Here is a 21,895-nt window from a genome sequence, read left to right as displayed (position 1 = left end):
TAAGTTTATGTCTATGTGGTGTCTGTTATTATTGCGGCTATGGTTCTGGGTCCCTGTGTGTTTATGTGTGCAGTGTCCTTTTATGTTTGTGTGTGGACAGCCAGCACTTGTGTCCAGGGATCCAGTCAGTGTGTCTGTGGCAGGTAGAGGTGGAAGTCTTTCACTCTCCTGCCATATCCATAGTCTGTTTATGGTTACATCCCATTGCAGCTCGGCCAGTTTTAGACTCCTGTTTCTCCGCATCCAGGAGGAACAGGTGGTCTACCCAGCTCCTAGTTCAGGGATTGGCGGAGGGTGAGTAGGGATCCGAGGTTCCTGAGCACGGGCCCTCCTACCTTCAATGTCAGCTCATGCAGCTAGGAGTTAGGGTCGGATTAGGGATGCGTTAGGAGGTGACCTGCTCCCTTATTCTGTTGTCCTGGCCGAGAAGCGACTAACATCACGTGGCATCGCACGGCTGAGGGTTTTCCCCGTCCTCAGCCGTGACACATTATCCCTGAGAGAGATACAGTTGCAAGTAAAAGTATGTGAAACTTTTGGAGTGATATGGAACTCTGCACAAATTGGTCATAAAATGTGATCTGATCTTCATCTAAGTCACAACAGTAGACAATCACAATCTGCTTAAACTAATAACACACAAATAATTAAATGTTACCATGTTTTTATGGAACACACCATGTAAATATTCACAGTGCAGGTGGAAAAAGTATGTGAACCCTTGGATTTAATAACTGGTTGAAGCTCCTTTGGCAGCAATAACTTCAACCAAACGTTTCCTGTAGCTGCAGATCAGACATGCACAACAGTCAGGAGTAATTCTTGACCATTCCTCTTTACAGAACTGTTTCAGTTCAGCAATATTCTTGGGATGTCTGGAGTGAATTGCTTTCTTGAGGTCACGCCACAGCATCTCAAATCGGGTTGAGGTCAGGAGACTCAGGACTCTGACTGGGCCACTCCAGAAGGTGTATTTTCTTCTGTTTAAGCCATTCTGTTGTTGATTTACTTCTATGCTTTGGGTCGTTGTCCTTTTGCAACACCCATCTTCTGTTGAGCTTCAGCTGGTGGACAGATGGCCTTAAGTTCTTCTGCAAAATGTCTTGATAAACTTGGGAATTCATTTTTCCTTCGATGATAGCAATCCATCCAGGCCCTGATGCAGCAAAGCAGCCCCAAACCATGATGCCCCCACCCCCATTCTTCACAGTTGGGATGAGGTTTTGATGTTGGTGTGCTGTGCCTTTTTTTCTCCACACATAGTGTTATGTGTTTCTTCCAAACAACTCAACTTTGGTTTCATCTGTCCACAGAATATTTTTCCAGTACTGCTGTGGAACATCCAGGTGCTCTTGTGCAAACTGTAAACGCGCAGCAATGTTTTTTTGGACAGCAGTGGCTTCCTCTGTGGTATCCTCCCATGAAATCCATTCTTGTTTTAGTGTTTTACGTATCATAGATTCGCTAACAGGGATGTTAGCATATGCCAGAGACTTTTGTAAGTCTTTAGCTGACACTCTAGGATTATTCTTCACCTCATTGAGCAGTCTGCGCTGTGCTCTTGCAGTCATCTTTACAGGACAGCAACTCCTAGGTAGAGTAGCAGCAGTCCTGAACTTTCTCCATTTATAGACAATTTGTCTTACCGTGTACTGATGAACAGCAAGGCTTTTGGAAATACTTTTATAACCCTTTCCAGCTTTATGCAAGTCAACAATTCTTAATCGTAGGTCTTTTGAGAGCTCTTTTGTGCGAGGCATCATTGACATCAGGCAATGCTTCTTGTGAAAAGCAAACCCAGAACTGGTGTGTGTTTTTTATAGGGCAGGGCAGCTGTAACCAACACCTCCAATCTCATCTCATTGATTGGAGTCCAGTTGGCTGACACCTCACTCCAATTAGCTCTTGGAGATGTCATTAGTCTAGGGGTTCACATACTTTTTCCACCTGCTCTGTGAATGTTTACATGGTGTGTTCAATAAAAACATGGTACCATTTAATTATTTGTGTGTTATTAGTTTAAGCAGACTGTGATTGTCTATTGTTGCGACTTTGATGAAGATCAGATCACATTTTATGACCAATTTGTGAAAGGATCCATATCATTCCAAAGGGTTCACATACTTTTTCTTGCAACTGTAAATCTACAAACTAAAAGCTAAAAGGCAAGTCTCCTGTAAAGCACAATGGCTCCTATACCAATCCGATCTCCAAACTTGTCTCCTTTACATTTCAAATGACGGATAAAAGCAATGAGTGACTTTAAAAATGACCTTTCAATAATACATAACATAGATTTTACACAAACACGCACCTATTGCACTATGTTATACTGTGGTTTAAACTGTAAGTTATATTAGTTATAAAATATGCTTGTAATGGGTTCTCAGCTGTATAGATATTGATGACCTGTCTTCCGATTGTGGGGGTCAGACATCTGGAACACCCACACTCAGCTGATTTCGGCACCCGTCAGGGCAAAAATAAACACAGCAGTGGACAGGGTTGGAAGCAGAAGGCTCTGACCATGCTGGGTAACCGCATGACAGCTCCCACTCTGAAATGAGCAGCAGTACAGCCATTGCACAATAGATGGAACCTTCCATGTCTGGCTCCGGGCATTGTCCACAATGGATAGTGTGTTGCCCCCAGTGATATGACATTGATGATCTATTCCGAGGATAGGTCATCAATATTTAGAAATTGAAGAATTCCTTTAAAGACACATTCATTTTGGGTTCAAAAATTGGCTAAACAAAATGGCTTTCTGAAGGACTACATCAATGGTAAGTTATTTCCTACAGGGAGGGACATTCCATACATGATACTGCCAGAAAAACTAATATTTCATACAAAAAAAAAGTGAAATACTGTTTTGACAGGACAGGCAAACTGACTCTTCAATTCAGTTTCTTAAAAAAATAAAAGATGCAATATACTGTAGATGAGATTGTCATATTGACATGATCATGCTTGACAACATGACATTTTGTGTGCAGGTCCTACTATACCAAGGTAAGCAGACTTGGCTGGAGTCAAAGATTTCACTATACATTCCTGCTAGGATCCAGGAGGTTTTGTCATCACACTGTAAAGCTGCCATAAACTGTGATTTATAGAGTACAATACCACTCAGTCGTACAATGTTGTGCTGTCCCTATGTGGCCAGCTTTAGTTTGGTGCAAATGTCATGTAAACTATCCAGCATTACATACAGATTTCATAGTATACATCTAAGTTATGGAAAATTATTACAGTGGAGTAGGCCAAGTCTATCTCCTAGGCACCCATATTCACTTGGTGACCTCTGCCACGAAGCTCCAAGCAGAGACTGAAGCTTCTGGATTTCAACAGAAGAGAGGCACACTCTTCTGAGTATATTGCAAAGAGGTTTCTATTAGTGTGAGCCAGGTCATAAAAAAATAACGTAACTGAAAAGCTGAAAAACGTACAAGACGGCATATACAGTACAGACCAAAAGATTGGACACACCTCCTTATTCAAAGAGTTTTCTTTATTTTCATGACGATGAAAATTGTAGATTCACACTGAAGGCATCAAAACTATGAATTAACACATGTGGAATTATATACATAACAAAAAAGTGTGAAACAACTGAAAATATGTCATATTCTAGGTTCTTCAAAGTAGCCACCTTTTGCTTTGATTACTGCTTTGCACACTCTTGGCATTCAAGAGGTAGTCACCTGAAATGGTCTTCCAACAGTCTTGAAGGAGTTCCCAGAGATGCTTAGCATTTGTTGGCCCTTTTGCCTTCACTCTGCGGTCCAGCTCACCCCAAACTATTTCAATTGGGTTCAGGTCCGGTGACTGTGGAGGCCAGGTCATCTGGCGCAGCACCCCATCACTCTCCTTCATGGTCAAATAGCCCTTACACAGCCTGGAGGTGTGTTTGGGGTCATTGTCCTGTTGAAAAATAAATGATGGTCCAACAAAACGCAAACCGGATGGAATTGCATGCCGCTGCAAGATGCTGTGGTAGCCATGCTGGTTCAGTATGACTTCAATTTTGAATAAATCCCCAACAGTGTCACCAGCAAAGCACCCCCACACCATCACACCTCCTCCCCCATGCTTTACGGTGGAACCAGGCATAGAGACCATCCGTTCACCTTTTCTGCGTCGCACAAAGACACGGTGGTTGGAACCAAACATCTCAAATTTGGACTCATCAGACCAAAGCACAGATTTCCACTGGTCTAATGTCCATTCCTTGTGTTCTTTAGCCCAAACAATTCTCTTCTGCTTGTTGCCTGTCCTTAGCAGTGGTTTCCTAGCTGATATTCTACCATGAAGGCCTGATTCACACAGTCTCCTCTTAACAGTTGTTCTAGAGATGTGTCTGCTGCTAGAACTCTGTGTGGCATTGACCTGGTTTCTAATCTGAGCTGCTGTTAACCTGCGATTTCTGAGGCTGGTGACTCCGATGAACTTATCCTCCACAGCAGAGGTGACTCTTGGTCTTCCTTTCCTGGGGCGGTCCGCATGTGAGCCAGTTTCTTTGTAGCGCTTGATGGTTTTTGTGACTGCACTTGGGGACACTTTCAAAGTTTTCCCAATTCTTCGGACTGACTGACCTTCATTTCTTAAAGTAATGATGGAACAGTCTATTCAGTAGGACTATCAGCTGTGTATCCACCTGACTTCTCCACAATGCAACTGATGGTCCCAACCCCATTTATAAGGCAAGAAATCCCACTTATTAAACCTGACAGGGCACACCTGTGAAGTGAAAACCATTTCAGGTGACTACCTCTTGAAGCTCATCAAGAGAATGCCAAGAGTGTGCAAAGCAGTAATCAAAACAAAAGGTGGCTACTTTGAAGAACCTAGAATATTACATATTTTCAGTTGTTTCACACTTTTTTGCTATGTATATAATTCCACGTGTGTTAATTCATAGTTTTGATGCCTTCAGTGTGAATCTACAATTTTCATAGTCAGGAAAATAAAGAAAACTCTTTGAATGAGAAGCTGTGTCCAAACTTTTGGTCTGTACTGTAGATCACTAACTCATGGACCCCTGTTAGCACATACTTTAGTGGCAGAATAAGAACCATTGTGCTTTCAGAGAAAATGGAAAATTTTTAGACTGCAAATCTGAAGGCGATCTAATGTTCAAACATCATGTATCCCTGCAAGTAAACGTGAATTTTGGAACAGGCATGAGGTATGATTCCATTCATTATATGGGAAGGCTGTTCAAGCAGAAGCTTCAGTCTCACAAGATTTATGAAATAAGCTGTGTGTGGTGGTTAAAGTCTTTTGATGTAAATAGGGCCAAAAGGTTTGTAACATTTGATGTCCAACACACGCTGCTCAAGCCATTCCAAGGCGTTTTATACTTTCTGTCTTAATCTCTTCTACAAGGCAAAATGATTCTATTTTATACTTGTCAAATGATCTATGAGCTGCAAACACGGCATGGTCAATGAATGTCTTTGTTAAAGTAATTTGGTATGACACATTTCATAGGCTAATAAAACAGAAGCACTTCTAAAGGAAGGACCTGGATGATGCTGGTAGGATGTATTATTTGTAAAAGTCTCTTCATACTAATATAACGAGCATCAAAGACAAGTGAACACAGCATAAAATCAGCATGTATTGCTCTATAGGCACTGGCAAGCCATCAAACAATACTGACACTACTGACAAAATCCACAGTATATGCATTATGGGGTCTTTTTTGCCACATACTGTACAATGGATATGTTAAAACCCCTTTTAAGACAACAGTTCATCAACCTCCTTCATTCACTGCCATTTCAAATCGAGGGGGTTAGTTTTCTTTACTGAGCACTTCACTGCAGGTTTTTCTGTAAAAGGCCCCAGGATTAGAGGTAATATGAATTCTTACTCCCAATATTCAATTCATATCATCGAGCAGCTAATCAGCCAATGAACGACCAAAAGCTTACTTTTAAGGTTTTGGTGGGGTATGAACCCCAAACTTTCTATACAGTAGACAACAGCCTTACCCACTTCTCTATAGAAAAGTTTTGCTATGAAGACAGGATTTTTTTTATGCCTAATAGTTTACTGTTTTCTTAAGGCTCCTTTCACATCACCATTTCTCCTTTGCGTTCTCCGGCTCCATTGAGGAGCAGGAGAACAGAAAGGACGGATTCTGCAGATAACTGAGACCTAACTGAGCGTAACGGAGCCTAAAGACCCCATAGACTATAATGGGGTCCGTTCGGTGTCCGCAGTCCTGCATGCAGGACTTTCGTCTCCGCTCAAAGATCATATTCTGAGCGGACACCGATTCAACCCCATTATAGTCTATGGGGTCTTTAGGCTCCGTTACGCTCAGTTAGGTCTCAGTTATCTGCAGAATCTGTCCTTTCCGTTCTCCTGCTCCTCAACGGAGCCGGAGAACAAAAAGGAGAAACGGTGATGTGGAAGGAGCCTTACAAGCACGATACTGAATAAATAGTTACACTGTAGCTTTTTAAGCATAGAAATGTATCTCTTTACAACACAGCCCTTCTATAGATTATTGGGAAGTCTATTGCCTCATGTACAGAATACCAGGGGTTCAAATCCCACCAAGACCTGTAAACTAACTGTTTTACTAAAACTATTTTAACTTTCCAGCATTTTTTCTTTTATGGTAAAAGTTACATTGTTCTACAAAGTTAAAGTTACAACAAAAAAAATTACGGAGCACAATCCACTTCAAAAAATGTGTTTTTGTAACATATTTACTATAGAGTATCACAAAACAGTACTTGGTATCCCTATAATCATAATAATATGTACATTACATATAGTTCTGATTTTTATGACTATGAATGTGAGAAGGACTGAGGGGGACCAACATGGTTTGCCTGTATGGGGCTCTGAAATTCCTGATGGCAATCCTGGGTTCACATATGTGGCAAGCAAGTCCGCTAGTCTGTCACGGCAGAGGAACAACAGACTACCAGAGTTACCGTACCCAGCACAGCCAGATACTGATGCACACCGTCAGATACCCATTGACTATAATGGGATCCAACGGGGATCCAGCTGCTTGCAGCTGTATTTTTCTATCCAAAAGATGACATTTATGACAGAAAGCAGCTGTAACTTCGTCAGATCCCATTATAGTCAATGAGGATCCAGCAGTGAACAGCAGTATCCAGCTATAACAGATACAGTAACTCTAGTAGTCTGTTGATCTGCCAGAAAAGACTACCAGAGTTGGTTGCCTCATATGTGAACCTACCCTTGTGCACTTCTAGCATCTGTTTTTTACTATAGAAGCCTAGATATCAGTTACACAGTTTTTTTAAATAAAAAATCTGATCATTTTAAATGAATAAAAAAATGCAGTGTGAAAGAGCCCTAACAGAGCAAAAAAACAAAAGTGAGAACACTAATGTGAACAAGGCCTAAAAAAATATACGGTACATTCTATCAGTCCTTATATACCTTTTGGCTTTGGTTTGTCCTGCTTCTTTGAAATGTCACACCGTAAAGGAGATGTCAATAGCAGTGGATCACTAAAGAAGGAAAAACAAATATATTTTAACACATGAGACAAAGACTGCTTCCAGTTTTAAGTGACAGCAACAGGAAAACAGTGTCCAGGCAAGTAGATCTGGCAAAAGAGCACAGTCACTTTTGCCTCACATCAGTTCATGAAACTTCTGATTAGCTAGATCTGTCTCAGTAAATTGTAAGTATTATTACTATGAACTAAACAACTTAGCCATAAAGCAGTGGATAATGCAGTTTTTCAGGAAAATATATTAATGACTTATCCTTAGGATAGGTCATCAGTATCAGATCACACGGGACCCCCACGATCAGCGGTTAGAAGAGGCCTTGAGTGCTCCAGCCTCTTCCTAGGCCAGTGACTGTACATCAGCATGCAAACAAGTTTGACGGCAGCATCTCCAGAAATGAACTTTTATTCATAGTGGGTCCATGAAAAAATGTGCAGCATAGCCAAAAAGTATTGCAACATTTTGACTACATAGTAGTCTTTGTCAAAGGGCCGGAAGCATGCTAACTACCAAAATACATAAGGTAGATTTATCAAAACCAGTGTAAAGTAAAACTGACTTATTTTCCATAGCAACCAATCAGATTCCAACTTTAATTTTTCAGAGCTCCTTTGGAAAATGAAAGTTAGAATCTGATTGTCTGCCATGGGCAACTAATTCAGTTTTCTTTTGCACCACTTTTGATAAATCTCCCCTAGAGTTGTTGCGATACCAAATTTTGTATTCAATTTCGATACCATAAAAAAGTATTGCGATACTCGATACCACGCGAAAAAATAAACAAAAAAATCCACGTGCATTCTGCATTTTTTTTAAATGGCGGATCGCGCAGTTTTATAAAACATTTTCTGTTCCGGTGTTCACTTCATAGATTTTTTAGATTTCAATCATTTAGACTTTTCTGACGTGGGGATATGTGATATGTTTATTTATTTATTGTTTATATATTTTATATGTGAAATTGGGAAAGGGGGTGATTTATACTTAATATTTTGGTGTGTTTTTTTTTATGTTTTACACTTTTTATTTAATAACTATTTTCCCCCTTAGGAGCTAGAACCTGGGATCTTTCATCCCTTGTCCTATTCACCCTCATAGATCTCTATCAGGGTGAATAGGATCTCACACTGTCCTTGCTGCCCTGGGCTCTGTGCACACAGCAGCAGGGAGCCGACTATGGCAGCCAGGGCTTCAGTAGCGTCCTGGCTGCCATAGTAACCGATCAGAGCCGCAGGATTACAATGCCGGGGCTACAATCAGAAGCTGTCACTGCCACCAATGAGGAGAAGGGGAGGGGACCCTGTGGCCACTGCCACCAATGATTTTAATTTAATACTGAGGGGTTGAGAGGGGCGAGCACACTGTGCCACCAATGATTTAAATGGGGTGGGGAGGGAGCACTGCATCACCAATGAGGCAGGTACTGGCAGCAGATCAGCGGCAGTTAACCCCTCAGGTGCCGCACCTGAGGGGTTAACTGCCGCTGATCACAGCTCCCTGTCAGAGGCAGGGTGCCGGCTATGCGATTCTGCTGCCGGCACCTCCCTCCTGTACTATGTGTTAAAGACGAACTTATATGGTCCAGACTTTAAGTAGCATGTCCCAGCACTTACTATTATCCCTGGGCGCCATTCCGTTCGCCCGCTGTGCCCCATTACGGTCTCCTGCTCCATATGCTAATTACTATCGGAGCAATGGGGAGGAGACATCAGCTTCTTTAGTGGGCGTTCCTTCTCGCTGCGCTGCGATTGGACAGCGCTACAGCCAGGGAGAAGGAACTCCCACTACAGAAGCTGATGTCTCCTCCCCATTGCTCTGATAGTAATTGGCATATGGAGCAGGAGACAGTAATGGGGCACAGCAGGCGAACAGAGCGGCATCACCACATAAATTAACAGGTTAATGGACTGGTCCCTTAATTTACCTAATAAACCACTGCCTGCTCCTGTAAGCAGTTCCATAAAGCCACTGCCTGCTCCTGTAAGCAGTTCCATAAAGCCTCTTTCACACGGTCGTTGCCCAGCCATGGCCGTATTCCGGCCTGCATACGGCGTGTCTGCAATACACGGGGCACCAGTCGTGTGCATTCCGCATCACTTGAATGGGTCTGCAAATCCGGAGATGCGGTGCGGAATGGAACGGAAGCACGGAACGGAGCCCCACTGAAGCATTACGGAGTGCTTCCGTGGGGTTCCATTCCATGCTTCCGTTCTGCAAAAAAAATAGAACTTGTTCTATCTTTTTGCAGAATGGAAGAATCGCTGACCCTATTCAAGGGAATGGGTCTGCGATCCGCATGCGGCTGGCCCACGGTCGGTGCCCGTGCATTGCGGACTGCAATTTGCGGTCCCAGTGAAAGAGGCCTAAGGAAGATCACACTGTTTCTACATGTGGATGGTTGCTAGTCAGCCCCATGACATCAGTAATATCACAGGGAATCTGTGCAGAGCGGGGACTTAGAAGAATGTGATATGCATCTTCTTTTCATGTCTGACCATACTGATCACTGGTAACAGTGATCTATGGGTTATTTCTATTAGACCACTGTTAATCTGTATGGGAACACATAAGCAAGAAAACTGACGTAAATTCTGATAAATGTGCAGAGGCCCATACCGCACCTATGCCACCCTCTCATTTCAGAAAGTGACGAGGTTGGCATTGAAATCCCACTTGCGCCTAGACTTAGGTGCAATGGCCTTTAAAGGGCATCTGTCAGCAGATTTGTACCTATGACACTGGCTGACCTGTTACATGTGCACCTGGCAGCTGAAGGCATCTCTGTTGGTCCCATGTTCATATGTGCCTTCACTGCAGCTAAAAATGTTTTAATATATATGCCTGAGGACCTGACGTCCTTGAAAAATTCAATTTTGTGTCATGCTCAATGTCTAAAATTTATTGGTATCGATTTTGGGGGAGGTGTGCACTTTTTTGGGGGAGCTGCTTTCTTTTTTTACATTTTATTTTTATTTAACTATTATTATTATTATTTTGCATTTATCCAATTTTTTTTTTTTTTTTTACCATGGTGGCACAGATTAGCAGGGAACACATTATGGGTGCAATTTGCACATGCACATTAGTCACATGACTAAATGTAAAAATTTTAAAACATCATGTTAGAGAGTCTTTCAGAAGCAAAGATGGGCAGAGGTTCAACAATCTGCGAAAAACTATGTCTAAAAATTATGGAACAATTTCCGAAAAATGTCCCTCAACATAAGATTACACACACTTTGAATATCCCACCATCTAAAGTACATAATGTCATCAAAATATTTAGAGTATCTGTAGAAATCCATGTGCGCAGGGCCAATAATCAATACAGGATTTTCATGATCTACCAGCCCTCAGACAGGACTGCATTAAAAACAGGTATGATTTTGTACCGGAAATCACTGCATGTGCTTAGGAACACTTCCAGAACACAGTTCAATGTGCAATCCACAAATGCCAGTTAATGCTGTATCATGCAAAGAAGCCGCTATCTTCTCTAGGTCAAAGTTTATTTAAAATGGACTGGGACAAAATGGAAAACTGTTGTTCTATGGTCCTATTAAAAATTTTAAATTCTTCTCCCATCCAGTTATAGGCCCATTTCTCTGCTAAATGCAGACACTAAATTATGGGCAAAGATTTTGGCTCATAGAATTAACCCATTACTCCAGAGGCTGATAGGTGGCGACCAGGCCGGTTTCATGGGGGGTCGGGAGTGCAGGGATGGCACTTATAGGGTATTACAAGCCATAGAATACTCCCTGGCAAATAACTCGCAGCTTACCCTTCTCAGTACTGATGCCGAGAAGGCATTCGATAGGGTGGATTGGGAGTTTATGGAAGCCACTTTGAATAAATTTGGATTCCCTCCTCATTTCATCCCTGCGGTGCTGTCCCTGTACTCCTCACCTCACGCGAAGGTTAGAGTCAATGGCATACTTTCACCTTCGTTCGCCATCGCCAACGGTACCAGGCAGGGTTGCCCCCTCTCTCCCTCCCTCTTCATCCTTTGTCTGGAGATGCTGTTGCAGGCTATCAGGCAGGATGATGACATTGCCGGGCTAAGGGTGGGCGCGTCGACTCATAAGGTCGCAGCGTTTGCTGACGACATGCTGCTCCTCCTGCCGGACCCTGTAAAGGCGTTTCCAGCTATTTTAGGTCTTTTCGAGTCTTTTGGCCATTTGTCGAACTTTAAGATAAATCTATCAAAATGTACAGCTATGGGGGTCTGTGTCCCTGATGCAACCATCTCATTGCTGTCTTGTGATCATCCCTTTCAATGGTCAACCTCTGTCACCTACTTAGGGGTGAAGATCTCAGCCAGTATAGATAAGGCCTTTCAGTTAAACTATGTCCCTCTCCTGGTTGATATCAAAGAACAATTGAAACATTTGGATATCCCATTTGTCTCTTGGATGGGGCGGAAAAATATAATTAAAACGTTTATCCTTCCCAAACTGCTATTTTTACTCCAGACTTTACTATTTATTTGCCAGACTCTTATTTCCTGGATCTGCGCAGGATTATTTCTGGCTTCATTTGGAGGCGGGCTCGTCCGAGATTAGCGCATGCGCTATTAACCCTCCCCAAACACAAAGGCGGCTTTGGTTTACCAGACATCAGACTATACTATAGGGCAATTCAAATCCGCTTACTGAGCGAAATACTAAACATCAACATCAAAAAATTGGGTTGCCAAATTGCCCGCCAACTAATACCTCTGGATGTACTTGCTCGCCTCTGGACGGTTGGTCATGGTCCTGCTCAGTGTCCAGACGCACCACCTCTTCTTAAAAGTCTCTTAACATCTTGGAACATTGTAGCCAAGAAATTCTGTTTCTCTCCTGGTCCTTCGCCCCTTCTCCCCATGCACCTGCTGCCGTGCTGTCTGTCATCAAATTACTCGGATGTCCTGGGAATATGGCCTGCCTTTGATGCGTTTGCTGTAGGGGACTTCGTGAGAGATGGACGAGTTGCATCCTTGGGGGACCTCCGGGCATCACAGTTGGCTTTGAGTTGGACCTCTTTGCACTACTCTCATTTTTCATTTATATGCCAAAAGTACCTTGCTATAGCTAACAGAAATTTTGTACCCTCTTGGTTCGACACTCTTGTAGCCTCGTCCAAACTGGCGAGGAAAATCATCTCGCTAGTTTACAACAAACTGCTGCTGGAGGGCGCACCTAGTAGACCGGCCTTCATTGGGAAGTGGGAGCAGGATTTGGGTATAACCTTATCGGATGAGTCCGTCTCCTCACTACTGAGTAATTCTCACGGGTTCTCCAGATGCATTAGAATCCAGGAGAATTCCTTTAAACTACTGACGAGATGGTACCGTACTCCGGAGGTACTACATAGGTTGGACCCTCTCACACCCCCAGCCTGCTGGAGATGTCACGAAGAAGTCGGTACACTCTTGCATATATGGTGGTCGTGCCGGGGGGGTCTCCCAGTTCTGGACCTCGCTTAGCAAGATATTTCAGCAAATTTGCCCTTCGGCCCCTCGACTCTTCCCGACTTTGGTCCTTCTCAATTTGCCTTCAAAAGATTTCCCTTTACACAAATCTTCTCTATTAGCACACATGTTGTCGGCTGCCAAGCTTTTGATCCCTCTACATTGGCTCTCGACACAAGTACCTTCAATTGAGGAATGGACCCAGAAGGTTCACGAGATATGCAGGTTTGAAGAACTATCCAGTTGGGAGACCCTCTCGCACGACAAATTTAGTAGTATGTGGGGACCGTGGTTGAACTGGTTGGAGACAGAATTGAGGAGCATGTACCTCCCTACCGAGGACTCCACAAGCAAATCTCCCCTTCAGTGACCACCTATTCTTGCCGTTCATCCTATATTGTATGCCACGTTTGCTTAGGTTGTTAAGAACTATGTCTCACTCAGCATTTGCCTAATATTTTGCTGCCTTAGCCTGTTCTACTCCTGTCTTGCTGGCAGAGTTGGTCATGCCCTTGCGGGATTTTGACCCTTTTTAGAGACCACACTTACCATTCAAGTCAGGTCTGCCTACGCCTATCATTTTCCTTATTGCTTGTTCTATTTCGCTACTGTACCTATACTATACTTACATCAGTGTACTGTATATGCCTCCTCGATTGTTGGGCTTGTGCCCGCATAATGTTTTTGTCTTTTTTACCATGCTTGTCGTGCTAAATAAAGATTTGTTAAAAAAAAAAATAATAATTTAAATTATTTTTGGAAACCATGGACATCATGTTCTGCTATCTCATCCAGCTTGTTATCAGCACACAGTTCAGAAGCCTGCATCTCTGATGGTATGGGTCACATTAGTGCGTATGGTGCGGGCAGCTTACACATCTGGAAAGGCATTATCAATGCTGAATAATATATAGCAGTTCTAGAACAACATATGTTCGCATCCAAAAAATGTCTTTTGGGCAGGCCTTGCATATTTCAGCAAGACAATGCTAAACAACATACGACATCCATCACAAAAGCATGGCTTCAGAGAAGATTCCTGGTGCTGAACTGGCCTGCCGTCCAGGCCTTTCAGCAATAGAAAACAGTTGGTGCATAATGAAATGAAAAGAAAGAAGACCCAGTCTATTGAGCAGCTAGAATCCTACATCAGACAATAATGGGACAACATTCCTCTCCCAAATCTCCAGCAATTGGTCTCCTCACTTCCCAGACAATTACAGACTGCTGTTAAAAGAAGCAGGGATTCTACACAATGGTAGTCATGGCCCTGTCCCAACTTTTTTTGAGACGTTTTGCTGCCATCAAGATCTAAATGAGTTAATTTTTTCATGAAATGTCTCACTTTCAACATCTGAAGTGTGTTCTGTGATCTACTGTGAATAAAATATGGGTCTATGAGATTTGCAAATCACTGCATTCTGTTTTTATTTACCGTATTTTTTGCCCTACAAGATGCACTTTTCCCCTCAAAGTGGGGGGGGGGGGGGGGGGGGGAATGATAGTGCGTCTTATAGGACGAATACAGTGGTAAGGTAAAAAAAAGGCTGTCTGAGATGTACCGGACATCAATCTTGGTGTGTACGGTACCTGCTGACAAAGAGCCCAGCGCTTTTACGTGGCATGGTTAAGGGAACAGCTCCTGCCAATCTGCAGCATTGAGGAAGTGGGCGGTGCGCTGCTCAGGACGCTTCATTTTCACTTCGGCCACGGAAGAAGGAGAGAGGGAGTCCCTCCCTCTTATGATCCAGCCGGCACTGCCCCAATGAAAACAGTGGGCTCTGAAGCTGCCCACACCACTGCCACCAATGAATGAGCTGATAATTATAGGAGGAGGAGGGACAGGGGAGGGAATAAACGGCTGCGCCGTCTGAGCTTGTGAGTGTGATGAACAGCAGCATCAGCCTTCCCTCTTGACTGTCCTCCTCAGTATAAGCCCAGACCCCAGCCCCACAGTGTGCACTTCACTCAGCAGCAGCCAGCAGGTATCACCCATCCTCTCCCCCCAGTACAAGAGTGATTAGTCTGTCTGAAAATAAAGGCAGGCAAAAACATAAGTACCAGGCAGCCAGAAAGATTGGGGTTAATGTGATTCATTAACCCTACCTTTTGTTCAAAATATTTCTTTTCCTATTTTCATTTTCCTATTATTCAATTTTTCTCTAAAACCCAGTTGCGTCTTATGGGCAGGTGTGTCTTATAGGGCGAAAAATATGGTACATTAATTTAGATTTACACAGCGTCCAAACTTTGTTGGAATTGGGGTTCTATAAGTCAATACATAAAATGTAGCATTTTTTGGGAGTGTGCTTTTTATGCCATGTGGATTTATATGGCACTACATTGATACATGGGGGAATATGAGGAACAAAAGTGGAATGTGTGGAATACTGGTTGCTAACATATATATATATATATATATACATACTACCTGTTCACAAAAAGCTATAAATTAGCAAAGAAAAATAAAGTCCTGAACAAGAAAAATTTTCAAATATAGCAGAATCATGAATAAAAAGGCAAAGAGGTGAATGCTGCACTGACATATAGGACGATCCAAAAGAAACATAGGCTGTTGTGTTACTCAAGGATTACCTGGAAACAATGGACAAATTGGTTCCTGGTCCAAAATCCTGCAGTCGGTGCTTTTCAAGTTGCAAAAAGGCGTGTGTATCAAACCTTATCAAAGATATTTTGCATCCAAACATTGAAGCAATTAAAGAAATAACCTGCACAAGAATAAGATGTTTGGAGAGCAAATTCATGAGACAAAAAACATTACAATTTCATTGGTAAAATATTTAGAATAAATATTATCCATAAATGATGAGATAAGTGCTAAAAACCACTTGCAAGAAATCTGAAAGCAAAGTACAACAAAACAGTAATAATTGCAACATTGTGACCACACCATTTTTTTTTTTAAATCCCATTCCAAGAGCTATAACTCTTTGTTATTTTTTTCTATCAATGTACCTTATTGTTTGCAGGACAAGTTATTTTTAATGCACCATTTTGGGTACATATAATCATTGATTAAAGCCACCTGTCTACCCTAAAAAAAAAAAAAAAACACATAGCGCATGCGCAGTGTCGTCATAGTGTTCCTTCCCTGTGCTGGCATCAGCCTCAGGGAAGGAACTGCGCATGCGCTAGCTCACACATAGCGAGATTAGGGTGCTCTAGCTTTCTGACGTTGGAGAGCAAGGAGGAGATTCTGAGGATGCGTAGCGGTGCTGGGCTCCTTCGCGCTGGACTCATCTCCGGGACAGGACTCATCTCGGGTTAATTTGCATATGTATCAAATCGTTTTTTTTACACAATAAAAGCACACAGAGCTATGGGGACTGGGTATTGTGGATGTGCTAGCGACCATCTAGCAACCCATGTCCTCAGCTGTATACACAAAATCCTGGTGACAGGTTCCCTTTAAACTGAGTGTGCCCGACAAGCACAGCATTGTATTCAGATTCAGGTGCTGGTTTGAAAAATTTAGAATATGTTTCGTGACATAACCTCTTTAACCCCTTCCCGATCGCAATCTGTATATATACGTGATAGATGCACATACCCCAGCTACCACGTATATATATACGTTCTGGCAGCTCTTTAAAGGGTTTCTACCACTTCGTTGCACATATTTAGCTGTCAGACACTAGCGATCCGCTAGTGTCTGCTCTGCCCAACCATCCTAATATAATTGCTTTTGGGGCAGCCGTTTTGCTAAAAAAAGAACTTTTATTAATATGCTAATGAGCCACTAGGTGCTATGGGGGCGTCATTAGCACCTAAAGGCTCCGTCTACCTTCAGAAACTGCCGCCGTCTACCTTCAGAAACTGCCGCTCTGCCCAACCATCCTAATATAATTGCTTTTGGGGCAGCCGTTTTGCTAAAAAAAGAACTTTTATTAATATGCTAATGAGCCTCTAGGTGCTATGGGGGCGTCATTAGCACCTAGAGGCTCCGTCTACCTTCAGAAACTGTCGCCGCCCAGCGCGTCCCTCCAGCCCGCCCATCTCCTCCTGAATGCGATCCTCCTTGTGAGCGTATGTATTCTGCGCATGCGCAGTGAATGTCTGACCGCTTCTTTGCTCAGACATCTCCACTGCGCCTGCGTGATGACGTCATAGTGCTCCAAGGAACAGGCGCAGTGGAGATGTCTGAGCAGGGAAGCTGTCAGACATTCACTGCGCATGCGCCGAATACAGGCGCTCACAAGGAGGATCGCATTCAGGAGGAGATGGGCGGGCTGGAGGGACACGCTGGGCGGCGGCAGTTTCTGAAGGTAGACGGAGCCTCTAGGTGCTAATGACGCCCCCATAGCACCTAGATGCTCATTAGCATATTAATAAAAGTTCTTTTTTTTAGCAAAACGGCTGCCCCAAAAGCAATTATATTAGGATGGTTGGGCAGAGCGGCAGTTTCTGAAAGTAGACGGAGCCTTTAGGTGCTAATGACGCCCCCATAGCACCTAGTGGCTCATTAGCATATTAATAAAAGTTCTTTTTTTAGCAAAACGGCTGCCCCAAAAGCAATTATATTAGGATGGTTGGGCAGAGCAGACACTAGCGGATCGCTAGTGTCTGACAGCTAAATATGTGCAGCGAAGTGGTAGAAACCCTTTAATCCAAGCGCTGCAATGCGCTTGGATTAAAGCTTCTGCCCCTGCCCTGTATGCTGTCACGGACAGCATACAGTGCAGTAATGCCGGCAAGGGACCAATCAGAGTGGTCCCTTGCTGGCAATCGATCCGATTGGTTAGTCTGTGCAGACTAACCAATCGGATCGCGGCAGTGTAAAAATGCCGGTTTCAGGCTCTGATGCTCTGCGCTCTGCAGATCAGAGCCTGAAATCAGTGTCCTCGTGTTGTCACGACTGTGACTGATCCAGACAGGTCTGGGAGGAGAAGGTCGCAGCGACTTACTACTCGCGATAGCTTGTGAGTTTGCTCTGTGGTTCAGGGTATGTCATCAGGGTTTTGCCTTGTGAACCTTTTTGTCCTGACTGGGAGTTTGTAGGCATCCTTCTCAGGTGAGTCCTGTCTGCCACTCCCAGCTACTATATTAGTTTTAGTTTCACTTGCAGTCATTGCCAGATATAGTCCTTACTTCCAGTGTTATTCTGACCTTTGAAGGAGATCGTTTGATGGTATTGCTGTGGAGCTCTTGTCTGGCGTGGACTGTCGTTATTGGGATCACCTTCTCTGCTCGTGACTGGATAAGTCTATTCTCTGTTATAGATTGTTTGTTTGTTGCTGTCTTCCCCTGTTGTTCTCCTAGACATGAGTGATGGTGACTAGTGCTCCCATCTGCCTTTCCCCAGTCTAGTCTTGCTAGGGTGACTGAGCGTTTAGGCATCCTGCTCGCCGCACGGGTTCACACCCCGTCTAGGGTATCAGGGCAGACAGGTGCCAGCTTAGGGTTAGTCAGGGGTGGCCGTTCTATCTCCCATCCATAGATAAGGGTCCCCCTTCCCCTCCGTCTGGTACGACACGACTGCTGCTGGGATAGCGGTCGTGACATGTGTTCCCCCCCCCCCGATCCATGCAGCCCCCCCATCTGTGCAGCACCCCCCCCCCCCCGATCTGTGCAGACACACACCCCCGATCTGTGCAGCCCATCTGTGCCCCCTCCATCTGTTGCCCATCTTTCACAGTGCTGCCCCCTCCTTGAGTCCGCCCCCTGCTGGCGTGACACTCCCCCCCACTTCCAGCGCTGCCCCCGTCTGTGTTTGATGGCGGCGGCTCCACTCCTGAGCCGTCACCATCATCAGAGTGTCAGCTCTATGCTGACACTCTGCTGTAAGTTCTGTAACCCCATAGATGCCGCGGCAGCGGCATCAATGGGGTTAATAGAGGGAGGGGGCTCCCTCTCTCCACCATCGGGGCTGCTGCGCTGCGATGGCAGCCCCGATGGTTGCCCTGGCAACCGGACGCTTTGCAAAAGCGTCCGCTGTTGCCACCTACAGGGCATCTGAATGTATTACACTTTTCAATGCAAGAGCATTGCAAAGTATAGTACAGCAATCAGCCCCAATGGATCTTCATGATCCAAGAGGTACTTGATAAAAAAAAAAATGTGAAAAAAATGTCAAAATAGAGAAAAATGTAAAAAATAAAAATAAAATATTGCCTTTTCCTATGAAAAATAAAAAAACTACACATATTAGGTATCACTGCGTCTGTAACGACCATCTCTATAAAGATATCACATGATAGACCCCGTCCGATAAACACCATAAAAAAATAAAATAAAAACAGTGTAAAAAAAGCAATTTTTTTCACCTTACATCACAAAAAGTGCAACAGCAAGCGATCAAAAAGGCGTATGACCCCCAAAATAGTACCAATCAAACCGCCACCTCGTCCCGCAAAAAATGATTAATAGTAGAAAACCCTATTTAGGACAATCACCCAAAAAATAAAAAAAGCTATGGCTCTCAGACTATCGAGACACTAAAACATCATTTTTTGGGTTTCAGAAATGCTATTATTGTGTAAAACTTAAATAAATAAGAAAAAGTATACATATTAGGTATTGCCACGTCCGTAACAATCTTCTCTATAAAACTATCACATGACCTAACTCCTCAGATGAACGCTGTAAAAATAAATAAATGATAACTGTTCCAAAACAGCCAATTTTTGGGTCACCTTGCCCCATAAAGTGTAATAATGAATGATCAAAAAATCCTATGTACCCCAAAATGGTACCAATAAAACCCTCAACACTTTCTGCAAAAAACGAGCCCCTGCACAAGACGATCGGCAGAAAAAAAAAAAACATATGGCGTTCAGAAAACCAATCTAGCACAATCTGCCTTCCAAAAACCGTATGGCATTCCTTTCCTTCTGCGCCCTGCCGTGTGCCCGTACAGCAGTTTACGACCACATGTGGGGTGTTTATGTAAACCGCGGAATCAGGGTAATAAATATTGAGTTTTGTTTGGCTGTTAACCCTCAATGTGTTAAAGATTTTTTTTTAATAAAAATGGAAAATCTGCCAAAAATGTGAAATTTAGAATTTTCATCTCCATTTTCCTTTAATTCTTGTGGAACGCCTAAAGGTTTACAAAGTTTGTAAAATCAGTTTTGAGTAACTTGAGGGGTGTAGTTTCTACAATGGGGTCATTTATGGGGGTTTCCACTATGTAAGCCCCACAAAGTGACTTCAGACCTGAACTGGTCCTTAAAAAGTGGGTTTTGGAAATTTTCTTAAAAATTGTAAGAATTGCTTCTAAACTTCTAAGCCTTCTAACATCCTAAAAAAATTAAATGACATTTCCAAAATGATGCCAACATAAAGTAGACATATGGGGAATGTTAAGTATTAAATATTTTATTAGGTATGATTTTCTGTTTTAGAAGCAGAGAAATTGAAATTTGGAAAATTGTGAATTTTCCAAAATTTTTGGTAAATTTGGGATTTTTTCATAAATAAAGGTGAAATATATTGACTCAAATATATGACTATCATGAAGTACAATGTGTCACGAGAAAACAATCTCAGAATGGCATGGATAAGTAAAAGTGTTCCAAAGCTATTACCACATAAAGTGACGCATGTCAAATTTGTAAATTTTGACCTGGACACTGGGGCATCAATGACCCTTGGTCATGAAAGGGTTAAGTATACGCTTAAAATATTGCACAAAGAAGAGGTTGATTTTTTTAAATCAGAGCAACCATAATAAAGTTAATACTGAGTGAGCTATAGAATATAAAATATAATTTTCTATTATAAGTGATTTCTATCCTGTTTCCTATAAATCGTACATTGTAAAATATCTTCTCACTATAATGCAAAGGCTGATGTCTGAATATACAACGATAATAAAAATCCAAATGAAGAGTTCCTGAAATACCATGGAACTTCTTTGAGGACTGAAACTTTCCTGACATAATTTACTGGAATATACTGTATACTCGGCATGAGCGAATTGACTTCGGATGAAACATCCGAATTCCATTCCATTCCGCTCAGAAGATGATTTTTAAGCGGAGACAAAAGTCCTGCATGCACAACCTTTGTCTCCGCTTAAAAATCATCTTCTGAGTGGAAACATAACGGACCCCATTATAGTCTATGGTGTCCTAAGGGCTCCGTTTGACTCAGTTTGGCGTCAGTTATGTGCTTATCCGTCCTTTCTGTTCTCCTGCCCCTAAACGGAGCAGGAGAACGGAAAGGCTGAACGGTGATGTAAACGAAGCCTAAGTTAGCTAAGACTGGGTTCACATCATGTTTTCAGCATCAGAGTAACAGATACCCAAAACACAGAAGCCTATATTAAACTGATCCAAAGAATGCACTTCAGTTCATCTTCATTTGTATACCTTTATTTGAGTACCTGTTAAACAGATTTGCTAAGTGGATGATAGAAATGTGATTTTTAGTATAGGAAATAATAAAATACTGTGTAACTTACTTTTTCTCCAGAGATACAGGAAATGGAGACTGATCCAGCTAACTTAATGCTGAGGTTGTCATAATCTTTACAAGAAAAACAAAGTAAGTTTAGAAGGTCTAACAAGATGGATAAATCAAGTGTCATGTTATATACACATTTATTTAGAGTGTTATTGGCCGTGGGTAACGACTGTGGTTTTCTGCTAATTGCTGGACTGGAGTTGCCATTTTTTCAACATATAATACTAGACCTGAAGGTAAGACAAATGATCAAAAATGTTGGCGCTGCTCTGGGATTCCCAAGGGTTGAAAGGAAGTTGGAAGATGATAGTAACACAAACAATACTCGTTTATTTAATAAAACATACAACACATTTCAGTTCTGGATCGGAGCCTTCATCAAGTACAATACGCATTTGGCGTTAAACTCAGCATTATATAAACTAAAGTCGGAAACTAAAGTGGGAAAGTTATTAAAAATGATAGCGCCAAAAACAATAAGAAGATAAATAAAAGA

At 42.6% G+C, this 21,895-nt stretch overlaps 1 protein-coding gene across 3 annotated transcripts in view; it reads right to left on the bottom strand.

Moving 5' to 3' along the window:
* Nucleotides 1-21,895, bottom strand: part of WDR27 (WD repeat domain 27) — a 679,631-nt gene that overhangs the window by 458,554 nt on the left and 199,182 nt on the right. For all 3 annotated transcript variants that reach the window (XM_044290035.1, XM_044290036.1, XM_044290037.1), the window contains 3 exons: nt 21,398-21,462; nt 15,568-15,701; nt 7,441-7,511 (listed from right to left, as the gene is read on the bottom strand). In XM_044290035.1, coding sequence (XP_044145970.1) covers nt 7,441-7,511; nt 15,568-15,701; nt 21,398-21,462 — 270 coding nt within the window. The remainder of the gene's footprint in view (nt 1-7,440; nt 7,512-15,567; nt 15,702-21,397; nt 21,463-21,895) is intronic.

Source organism: Bufo gargarizans, chromosome 4 (genome assembly GCF_014858855.1).
Source record: "Bufo gargarizans isolate SCDJY-AF-19 chromosome 4, ASM1485885v1, whole genome shotgun sequence".
NCBI classification, from domain to species: domain Eukaryota; kingdom Metazoa; phylum Chordata; class Amphibia; order Anura; family Bufonidae; genus Bufo; species Bufo gargarizans.
The sequence above is the reverse complement of the archived record's forward strand: the minus strand, read 5'-3'. Positions and strand labels throughout refer to the sequence as shown.